This window comes from Lathyrus oleraceus, chromosome 1, assembly GCF_024323335.1.
Source record: "Lathyrus oleraceus cultivar Zhongwan6 chromosome 1, CAAS_Psat_ZW6_1.0, whole genome shotgun sequence".
NCBI classification, from domain to species: Eukaryota; Viridiplantae; Streptophyta; class Magnoliopsida; order Fabales; family Fabaceae; genus Lathyrus; species Lathyrus oleraceus.
In genome coordinates, this window is record NC_066579.1 from 402,496,651 (window position 1) to 402,507,161 (window position 10,511).

Sequence of the window (10,511 nt, forward strand, 5' to 3'; positions counted from 1 at the left end):
TGTAAACATGTATGATTCTCCCGTCTTGGTTATCGAAATACTATAACTGAGAAAATGAAATATATAGGAAAATGTAGTTTGGTTGTTCCCAAAAATAGTGTTGAACTATCTAATCAATATTCTAAATTAGATTTTTCTTCACACAAAAATATGTTACATGAGTTGGTCACAACCAAAAGACACACATGAAGTGAATAAAAACTCACCAAATAAGAGTTCAATGTCGTAGAAATCTTCAAACATTTAACTTTATTTATTCAAATACAATTATTAATTTCTAATTTTAGTAATGAAAATAATGAATGACAAAAATGAATACTGCACAAAAGTGTACAGACAGCTAGTGAATAACAAAATTAGGCTCATCGCATGCATCTAAATTAGTTAATTTGAATTTGCTATAATAACTTATCTAGAGTAATGGATAGGTAATTCTAAAATATTAATAACAAGTTGTTCAGGGTTACACAGTGGTTTAGGATAAAATGAAAACATATATATGATAAATGAGTCGGATATAAACACCATAATATATAATCATATCATGTATTTCATAAGGACCTGAAATGAAAGTTATATATACATGACTATATAGACTCTAACCCTCCACAAAGAAAATAGCTCCTTAAAAATATCTTTTAATTTTAATTTTACTTTCATGAAAAAAATAGTTGTTGTCTTCACAAATTGAATTGATTTTTATTAAAACTTCTCTCTATATAAATAAAAAATAAGATACATTAAAATTAAATGTAATTATTTATTATATTTAAATTTTTTTATCAATACCTTAACATTAAACATGCAATGTAAAGAAAAACATGTCATATATTAAAAACTAAACACCTGACTATTTATTATAAACTTTTGGGAGATTTTGTTAATAAGTTGTGTATTTTTAAAATTCTTATAATATTTTTCAAAATGTTCATAATAGAAACTATTTTACCACTGCAGTCAAGAAAAGATAATGGATTCGCAAACAAAAATATATATATTTTAATCATGCAAACAAAAATATTTTATTATGTTATATTAAAAATTATAGTTTACAGCGGTAAATATATAATAATTTTTATTATTATATCACGTTGGTTTCTTGCTCGAGCTATACTATAAGATATGATTTTAATTCGAGAGACATGTTATGTATGAGACATATATAAAAAAAAATTCTTATTCAAAATAGAGAGACCTCGTTCAATGGTAGACGTGCATGTTTAGTGAAATTAAGATTTAGATTAAAAGGGACGTAAAATAATTGTTCTTTGTATGTCGATTTATAAGATGAGAAGGTAGCCAATTCAAATTTTATACCTCTGAGGGATACATACCATGATAGTGAAAGAGTGAATGTTATGGTTTTCTATTTATCCTTGAGGTTGAGATGCTTTAGAAATATTTATCCAAATCTACATTGTTTGTTGGACTGAACTAACAAGTCGTGGAGTTCATGTTTGAGACGTAGGCTTGTTTTTGTTTGAGGTCGTGAACATAACCTTAAACCTCATGTCACTTCACATCCAAAAAGTTAGAGGTCTGTAAGGGTGAATTGGAAAATGAAATTATTTTAGTCAACCAACACGTTATCGTGATACTTGTGAGGGTCATGTAGTTCTCATTGACGTTTTCACGTCCGATTAAGTCAAATAAAATATGTTACTTGTTATGAGTGTCTTTATTGCTTCAAAACCAACTCAGTGAGATTTAGAATAATGTTCAAGAAGAATTTTCATTTTGAGTTAATACTTGTTTTGTCAGAGAATGTAAGATTTTGAATTCGAACGTTTCTAATGTTGTTTTTTAGAATAATTAACATTGTAGGATGTATATGATATCACATATAGTTTCTTTTACAAAGAAATGGTTCTTTCTTTGTATGAAATTCTAGTTGAATATTTTTCCTAATTAACGAGCTATTCATTTGGTTTTTTGAGATTTTTTTTTAACGAGATTGAAGTAAGCACTTTATATTTGAACAATTGAATATTCATATAAAGATACAACTCTTTACTATGGAAAGTTTACCAATGTTATATATATAATTGGAATTTACTATATCTCTAGTCAATCATAATGTTTATCCTTGTATTCATATTCTTCAATCTTGTGAAAAACTGTTTCAAAAAAACTAGTTGTCCAAATAAATATATCTAATTTGTTCTATAAAAAAACATTAGTACAAAAATGCACATATAAGAGTAACAAAACATACTTACACACAAACTAAGAAAAAGAAATAAAAGACGCATAAAATTTGATTTATTTGAAAAATTAAAATAAAATGTGTGTGCAAGTTTTTTATTAGAAAGAAATAAAAAACTTTTAACATGATGTTTTGAAGCAACAATATGTGTTTTTGTAACATTGCACTGCAATTTCAAAAAATTTCAACCAAGATCCAAACGAACTCTAATGTGGGTGAAATATAACATCTAATTTGAGAATATATGATTTATATTTCTCTCTAAGAATGATACAATGTTTCATGGTAGAAAGGTTGAAAGAGATCGGGCGGTTGCTCAAAAAACTTTTATTTTTACCACAACTTACATTAAAGTTGAAAATAAAGAAAAACAAGTTTAACTTATGATATTTTTTAATGAGAAAAACTTAATGTATTATTTCAATTTTGATAATTCAACGTTTATTTTTCACATTAATTTGTAGAAAATGATGACTTAACATGTCACCTGCACGGCTAATCTAGCTGTACTATTTGTTACGCCAAATGGAACACTAAACATTTCTTTTGTGACTATAAATCCATAATTAGTTTTTCCTATGCATGCAGCTTCCACAACAGATTGACTATCTGTAGCTTCCCAAGAGCCTTTCTTAAAAGAACCACATTGACCTTGTGGATTTCCAAAGCTAGCAAACTGGATTTGTGAAATTACTTGTCCATTTTGGCATGATAGTTCTAGTTGTGAGCCTTCATATACATTAGCACAAATAGTTCCTATTGTCACCGTTTGGAACTGAACACTTTGAGGATTACCACCTATTTCTTCAAATAAAACCAATGTGTTCATGTTATCATTCAAGAATGACCTTGGTACATGATACCACCTTTGTGATGGACCTCCACAATTGGTGTTGCACTTTTCCTTTACATATTTTCCACGATAATCGCACGTGTCACTGCATCCATTTGTAGTTGTAATCCAAGAAGGCCAATAACGACCAATGCTATGTCCATTCACCCAAGCATGTCCTTTACCTAGGCCTTGGAAGTCCACCACAATAGGGTTTGTTCCAACTGGAGCTTTAAACTCTGACTTATACCAAGTCATAGGTTTCCCAATAGGAATATTAGGTGAATTAGTGTTCCATGACACACCGACATGTGATTGCAAATCATATAAACGTTTCCTCTCACCATTCAAACCAACCTTATAAGACCAAAGGTTAGTTGACAAATCCATAGTAACATTATTTTTTCCAATCAATTGAACAGTGCCACCTGAAATGCCCGTTTTTATCTCGTCAAACCATGCACCATAATTTGCAAGCCCGACGGTGGCACTAAGCAAAGTTATAATGTTTGTTCCATTCTTCAAAGAAACTTTCGTTTCATAAGTGAATTTATTTCCCCATTGGCTAAATTGGTATCCTATATACTTCCTATTAACATAACCATGAAGTGTATGGCCCATAGTATTCACACTGAGAGTCGCATTACTCCAAATTGAAGTGTCATTGATGTCAACACTAGTCATGTACCATAAATAGTCACTAGCATCCAAGGTTAGTTCCTTCTGCTCCAAAAGCTCGTGTGCTTTAATATTTCCCTTTCCATTCAAGGTGTCTTTCTTTGACTCCATTTTCCATTTCCATGTGAGTCCATTAGAACTATTATCACCATTCCTTTTCACCATTATTGAGGTTTGACTGTTAACCTTTGCTGTATTGAAAATTTCTTTGTTGCATCCATTAAGAATGGTGACGGACCAGGCAGGAATAAAGTATTTACCATCATTTTGTAAGTCAACATTTGCATCTTTGCTAGTGTCATTATTGCTCAGGAAACAAAATCTTGCGCCATTGGAATTAGAGTATGTTGTAAGTGTGATTCCATTTCCCAGATCCTTATCATTTATTGATGTATAATTTGTAAGAACATTTTCACCCAATTTAATTGCTGCATGAAGTTGCTTAAGATGTCCCCATTTTGGTTGATTCAAATTCCCATACTCGTCAATTGGTGCATCATAGTCATAAGATGTTGTGATATATGGTCCACCTGCTGTGCGGCCAAAGTTGGTTCCTCCATGGTACATGTAGTAGTTGTTTAAGACACCTCCATTTTGGAAAAAGCGTGCAACTGAGAAAGCTGAATCTTCAGCACTTCTATGGGGAACCTTTTCACCCCATTTTTGGAACCAACCAATCCAATTTTCAGTGAACATTTTAGGACTTTTTGGGTTATTGGGTTTAAAATTATGACAATAGTATCCATTGCAAGTATTAATGATAGGTTGAGGAGCATCAGGTTGCTGACACATGATCCATGGAACCCCAATGTTTTGTGCTAGAGCCATCTGAGCACACCATTTAACGTATGTCTTCCCTGCATCTTTGTAATTCCACATGATATCTCCATATTCATTCTCAATTTGAGCTAGAAGAATGGGACCTCCTTGTGATGCAAATAAATTTGCTTCTTTTGCCACATTCACGATCTTTGTCGTAAAAATTTGCATTTCGTTCTTGTAAACCATATTATCTGTCCTTAACTCAATCCCAGGAATATTGTGAAGCCACACTGGGATCCCTCCGTAGTTCCATTCCGCACATGCATAAGGACCAATCCTCATAATGGCATATAGTCCAGCTTCTTGGATAAGCTTGAAAAATTTGACAAAATCCAAATTTCCTGAGAAATTATATTCACGTTGAACAGGTTCGTGACGATCCCAAAATATATAAGTTTCAATGGCATCAAGGCCACCATCTTTGGCCTTTTGAATAAGGTCAGGCCACATCTCCACGGTGCTTCTTGGATAATGGATTGCACCTGAAAAAATAAGACGTCTTTCTCCATTGATAATGAGAGCTTTTGAATCATAAGAAACCTCTATGGCAAAACATGAGTGCAACATAATTATACTCATTAAGATAATGTTATAACATGATAATGAACCCATTGTAAACATGTATGATTCTCCCGTCTTGGTTATCGAAATACTATAACTGAGAAAATGAAATATATAGGAAAATGTAGTTTGGTTGTTCCCAAAAATAGTGTTGAACTATCTAATCAATATTCTAAATTAGATTTTTCTTCACACAAAAATATGTTACATGAGTTGGTCACAACCAAAAGACACACATGAAGTGAATAAAAACTCACCAAATAAGAGTTCAATGTCGTAGAAATCTTCAAACATTTAACTTTATTTATTCAAATACAATTATTAATTTCTAATTTTAGTAATGAAAATAATGAATGACAAAAATGAATACTGCACAAAAGTGTACAGACAGCTAGTGAATAACAAAATTAGGCTCATCGCATGCATCTAAATTAGTTAATTTGAATTTGCTATAATAACTTATCTAGAGTAATGGATAGGTAATTCTAAAATATTAATAACAAGTTGTTCAGGGTTACACAGTGGTTTAGGATAAAATGAAAACATATATATGATAAATGAGTCGGATATAAACACCATAATATATAATCATATCATGTATTTCATAAGGACCTGAAATGAAAGTTATATATACATGACTATATAGACTCTAACCCTCCACAAAGAAAATAGCTCCTTAAAAATATCTTTTAATTTTAATTTTACTTTCATGAAAAAAATAGTTGTTGTCTTCACAAATTGAATTGATTTTTATTAAAACTTCTCTCTATATAAATAAAAAATAAGATACATTAAAATTAAATGTAATTATTTATTATATTTAAATTTTTTTATCAATACCTTAACATTAAACATGCAATGTAAAGAAAAACATGTCATATATTAAAAACTAAACACCTGACTATTTATTATAAACTATTTTGGGAGATTTTGTTAATAAGTTGTGTATTTTTAAATTCTTATAATATTTTTCAAAATGTTCATAATAGAAACTATTTTACCACTGCAGTCAAGAAAAGATAATGGATTCGCAAACAAAAATATATATATTTTAATCATGCAAACAAAAATATTTTATTATGTTATATTAAAAATTATAGTTTACAGCGGTAAATATATAATAATTTTTATTATTATATCACGTTGGTTTCTTGCTCGAGCTATACTATAAGATATGATTTTAATTCGAGAGACATGTTATGTATGAGACATATATAAAAAAAAATTCTTATTCAAAATAGAGAGACCTCGTTCAATGGTAGACGTGCATGTTTAGTGAAATTAAGATTTAGATTAAAAGGGACGTAAAATAATTGTTCTTTGTATGTCGATTTATAAGATGAGAAGGTAGCCAATTCAAATTTTATACCTCTGAGGGATACATACCATGATAGTGAAAGAGTGAATGTTATGGTTTTCTATTTATCCTTGAGGTTGAGATGCTTTAGAAATATTTATCCAAATCTACATTGTTTGTTGGACTGAACTAACAAGTCGTGGAGTTCATGTTTGAGACGTAGGCTTGTTTTTGTTTGAGGTCGTGAACATAACCTTAAACCTCATGTCACTTCACATCCAAAAAGTTAGAGGTCTGTAAGGGTGAATTGGAAAATGAAATTATTTTAGTCAACCAACACGTTATCGTGATACTTGTGAGGGTCATGTAGTTCTCATTGACGTTTTCACGTCCGATTAAGTCAAATAAAATATGTTACTTGTTATGAGTGTCTTTATTGCTTCAAAACTAACTCAGTGAGATTTAGAATAATGTTCAAGAAGAATTTTCATTTTGAGTTAATACTTGTTTTGTCAGAGAATGTAAGATTTTGAATTCGAACGTTTCTAATGTTGTTTTTTAGAATAATTAACATCGTAGGATGTATATGATATCACATATAGTTTCTTTTACAAAGAAATGGTTCTTTCTTTGTATGAAATTCTAGTTGAATATTTTTCCTAATTAACGAGCTATTCATTTGGTTTTTTGAGATATTTTTTTTAACGAGATTGAAGTAAGCACTTTATATTTGAACAATTGAATATTCATATAAAGATACAACTCTTTACTATGGAAAGTTTACCAATGTTATATATATAATTGGAATTTACTATATCTCTAGTCAATCATAATGTTTATCCTTGTATTCATATTCTTCAATCTTGTGAAAAACTGTTTCAAAAAAACTAGTTGTCCAAATAAATATATCTAATTTGTTCTATAAAAAAACATTAATACAAAAATGCACATATAAAAGTAACAAAACATACTTACACACAAACTAAGAAAAAGAAATAAAAGACGCATAAAATTTGATTTATTTGAATATATATATATATATATATTATATATATATATATATATATATATATATATAATATATATATATATATAATATTATAATAATTTATTATATATATATATATATATATATATATATATATATATATATATATAATATTATAATAATTTATATATATATATATATATATATATATATAATATTATAATAATTTATTATATATATATATATATATATATATATATATATATATATCTAATATTATAATAATTTATTATAATAATTTATTATTATAATATTTCATTATATTTATTTAAAATTATTCCATTATATATACTTATATATATATTGTTTTGATTAGTAAGAGGAGAGAGAAAATAATAATAAAAAATTGAAATTTTATTGTACATGTTATAGATGTAGAAATATGATGTAAAGATATCAATTTTCTTTTCTTTAAGGTTGGCAAGAGACTGCCTTATAAGTACATAAGTTAAAGAGTGGGATTACAATGATGGCAGAAAGGTAAGGATTTTCAATTTTTGCATGTCAAAATAATTTTTTAAAATAGGTTTTGTGATCTATTTCAATTATTTATTGAATTAAATAGAAAAACTAACTCTATAAAAAGATTTTACATTGTCTCGTCTGTTAATCATAAATGTTAGATTATAGAATAAATTTGATTTTTATTTTAACCACCTATAAAATAATGAATAAGGATGATAATGATGAATTGAACATATAAAACTTTTTATATTAACAATACATAATAATTAATCTCTTATTCACTTAATTCTTATGTTGCATGTGTGACATATTGTTTTCTATTATATTCTTTTAACATTTATTTACCTTTTTTTTTACATTATTTCATTTTTATAACCATACATGTTCAATCGTTATCATATTTTAAATTATTATACACTTTTTTTAATATATAATTATTTATTATATATTATATTTCAATTTTATATTAATTTATCTATGAAATAATTTACGTGCATCACACAGGTACACAACTATTAATTTATGTAATTTAATCTAGTAGCTCAAACACCTAAAAATATTCCACTTAAACTTTTTTAAAAAGTGGGGTCAAGGAATCTACGATCCATGCATTAAGGGATTGCGCTAAAACTGCGCAATTCTGGATCCAAACGGTGTCTTTAAACACTAACTGAGTGGATCAACTTTAACCCCAGTATGAATCATTTTTGGGTCAGTCTTTAGGCGGTGGACTGTCATAATCTTTGGTCTTGGAGGAACAAGAAATATCACGATGATAACTATAATAGACCCTCCTTTCTGAGAATGCATGTTCAATATAGAGCAAATGATTATATGGAAGCTATGAAGAATAACAAGGTTATTGTTGGCAGGGATAAGATTTTGAGCATGGTGAGATGGAGCCGCCGGAGTGGGACTGGGTGAATCTCAAAACTAATGGAGATGGTAGAGCTTCAGGGTGCGGAGGTATAATTAGAGGTTCAAATGGTGAGTGTAAAGGAGGCGTTGTCAAGCATATAAAAATTTGCCATATGGTGAGGATTGATTATGGGATATTTTTGAAGGCCTTAAGCTCACTATGGAGTTGGGATTTTCAAAAGTGGAATTGAATGTGGATTCCACCATAATCATTGGAATGTTAAATTCAGGAAATGCAACGGGCATTGATAGTATTTCCTTGTTGGATCGCATCATGTGGCTTATGAAGAGGATATGGGAGCTAAAGGTGAATCATACTTATAGAGAAGCTAATCACTACGTGGATGCTTTGGTAAAATATGAGGCCACAAGTAGAGAAGATTTGAGATTTGAAGAAGATTTTCCAGAGATTATTAGTCACTTAATGCACTCTAATTCTTTAGGATCCTCAGTTCCGAGGTTAATTTTATTGTAATTTTCTTCTTCTTCTTTTTGGACTTAGACCCTCTCTTTCACCAAAAAAAATCAACACTGAAAACTATTAATCAACATCTCAAATAACTTTCGGATTTAGCACACGTTTTTAGTTTTTAATTTTTAGTCTTTCAATTCATATCTCTAATCACTATTTGTATGAATTATGTTATTGTGTATTTGAACCAATGAATAATATATTGTTTTTCTATTCCTATTGCATCTAAGTTATAATCTTTGATCTGTTTTTGGAGTTGCAGATCTGTTTTGAGATTTATGGGTCACAGTGATTTTTGCATTTTGTGGTGATTTGGATGTATGGATATGTTTCAGATTTGTGGGTTGTGTCGCCCTTTCTCTGATTTGTTGCGTTCTGCAACTTTAAATCGTTTAGATTTTGCATCCACTCTATCGGAGATTTTGTGATGGTTTTTATCTACCTCAATCCTTCGTGGTTGAACAACATTTGAATGGCTAGAAATTGCCTTGATTTTACTATTGTTGTTGAAGTGAATTGTTGGTGTTTGAATTTGTTATCGTGTTGGTGGTCAAATTTTTTAGCCATTTTCTAAGATCCGAGTCTTGTGGTAGTCAGTCATGCTCTTTGTTTTTTTGCAATTCGGTTTCGCTCCCCTACGTGGGTTCGTTGGATTGTGCAAATGATGAATGATTGTTTGCTCTAGATTAGAATTCTTGTTTTTTTTACTCTTTTTACTCTTTAATGGTTGTTAGGTATCATCATTTTGAATTGTTTTGTATTTTCTGTTACACGTCCCCTAGTTTTTAATATTTTAGTTATTAGATTTAAATGCATTTGGATAAATGAATGCGTAGTTAAATATCAAAAATCCTTAAAACCAATCTTTGTAGTCAAATCAAACATATTGAACTGTACATATTATTGTGTTAACCGATTACCACTGAAGGAGATTTAATTTTCATATCAGGTGTAACCGGTTAACCAAATGGTGTAACCGATTATAAATTCGATTTGTGTACTTTTCTGTTACTTTACTTGGTCATTTTGTTTCTCAATCATATTGTAACTCATGTATAAATGTATATAATGCATTCTCATCCTAGGTTAATGCAATCATAACCTCTCACCCTCAATTCTCTTTCTCTCTCTCAATTTTCCTCTTTCACTCTTCACATCCAAAGTTTCTCCATCATTGTTCATCAATCTTGTGGTGTCTTGTTCGAACATTTG

The 10,511-nt window shown here is 29.3% G+C and overlaps 1 protein-coding gene across 1 annotated transcript; it reads right to left on the reverse strand.

Annotated features, from left to right (window-relative positions):
- Positions 1-2,681: 2,681 nt before the first annotated feature.
- Positions 2,682-5,150, reverse strand: LOC127111269 (beta-galactosidase-like). Its single transcript, XM_051046180.1, has one exon. The coding sequence runs from the start codon at positions 5,148-5,150 to the stop codon at positions 2,682-2,684; it is 2,469 nt and encodes an 822-aa protein (XP_050902137.1).
- Positions 5,151-10,511: the final 5,361 nt, after the last annotated feature.